We start from the raw sequence: 1,664 nt of genomic DNA on the forward strand, positions 1-1,664 counted from the left end.
ACCCGCGAACCGAACTCGAGACGGCCCGCTACTTACACCGCGAATACGCGCCGCGTCGCCCGACCGTTTAAACAGCCCGTGCTTTCGCCGCGACACGTGTAGACCCTTTAAACGATCCGCGCTCGCGCCGCGAAGTAAACACACGGGGATTTAAACCGCGCCTGGCCGCGCCCGTACCGCGCACGTGTCACGTAACGCGACCGACGCTGCCCGATACCCGCGGCGTTGTACATATGTACAATATATTCATTGTAAATATCACTCAGGCATCGAGCCGTAATAAATCCATTCTTTTGTGTAAATTGTCGATCAAATTTAATCGTGCCCTGACTTCCACGCGAACTCTGGTCCGGCGAGCTAGTCCGGTTCGCTCACCACCACACCGAAAAGCGAAGTCGTTTCAAGCATGGTGCGTTGATGTGCGTGTTGCTTCTCTCTTGACTGGTCCCAAAACGAGCCATCCGAAAATGGAGAGTTGTGCTATCGGCATGAGTGGAGAATGCCTGATGACATTGGACTTGATGATTTGCCCATAAGCGTCTGCGCCGATGAGGATGTCAACTGGCCGTGGAATGAGAAAGTCAGGATCGGCTAATGCCAAGTTCCTGAGATGCGGCCATTCTTCCGGTTCCGCCTCGAACGATGGTAAGATTGATGTAACTGTCCGGAGGACATGAGCTTGAATTGTGGCAGCTGCGTTGGAATGTGTCGAGCGTAACGTGAGTGACACGACTCCTCGTGTCCGAGTACACTCCTTGCCTGCAATTCCAGTGATGACAATACCTGAGTATTGACGAGGGATGTTGAGCTGCCGAATGAGATTCTCCGAGACGAAGGTGAGCTCGGATCCTGTGTCAATGAGCAGACGTACTGAGTGCTGCGTGATCGATGAGCTAATCACTGCCAAGGCTGTGGCGAGTAGAGTTGAGTAGGATGAGTGGACGTTTGAGCTGGCTTCGACGACTGCACCGTCCTCTTATGTGGTGGGCGTGCCCGACGAGCTGCAAGGCTTTTGAGCGGTCGGTGTTGTTGCAGATGCATCGTGGAGCATCGTATGATGCCGCTGAGAGCACTTCTTGCACCCCCGCTGGGACTTGCATGCTCGCACGCTGTGGCGTCCCAGACAATTGAAGCACAACCGCTTCTGTATCGCCACTGTGTGCCGCTCGAATGGTGGTAGCGCCCGGAATTTGCTGCACATCACGATGAAATGGGGAGCGTTGCAGCAGTCGCACGGGTACGACGTGTCGCCCTGGTTAGTCGCCTGATGAGCCACTTGCTGAGCTGCCGACTTCCTGGATGGTGAGGAGGCTGTACTGGGACCAGGCTGAGCTGTCGTACTCTCGATCCGTTCGAGAGCCCTGATCCGTGTCGTCAGAAACTCGTCAAGCTTCTCGAACGTGGGGTAGTCTCGCGTAGCTCCGACCGAGTTCTCCCACTGCTCGCGCGTCACGCGATCTAGGAGTCGCGTGGCGTGGTATACCACTGCGCAATCCCCGAGCTGATCCTTAACGTCGAGGGCCTCCAGTCCCTTGAGCGCCTCCCTGAATCCCGAGACATGTCGATCCAATGCCGCCGCCTTCCGTGGCACCGGGGTTGAGCTGGCGAACAATTTGTCCAGGCAGGCATGGATGAGCAGACGCTTGTTCTCGTATCGGTCCTTG

At 56.1% G+C, this 1,664-nt stretch overlaps 1 protein-coding gene across 1 annotated transcript; it reads right to left on the reverse strand.

Annotated features, from left to right (window-relative positions):
- Nucleotides 1-400: 400 nt before the first annotated feature.
- Nucleotides 401-1,601, reverse strand: LOC105558080 (the record flags this gene model as incomplete). Its single annotated transcript, XM_012005590.1, has 2 exons — nucleotides 401-909; nucleotides 994-1,601. Coding segments are annotated over 2 exons (1,117 nt in total), but the record flags the coding sequence as incomplete, so codon positions are not given.
- Between the last annotated feature and the right edge of the window lie 63 nt (nucleotides 1,602-1,664).

The sequence above is a fragment of the Vollenhovia emeryi genome, unplaced genomic scaffold, assembly GCF_000949405.1.
Source record: "Vollenhovia emeryi isolate VEMERY1.0 unplaced genomic scaffold, V.emery_V1.0 DF947500.1, whole genome shotgun sequence".
Lineage (NCBI taxonomy): Eukaryota > Metazoa > Arthropoda > Insecta > Hymenoptera > Formicidae > Vollenhovia > Vollenhovia emeryi.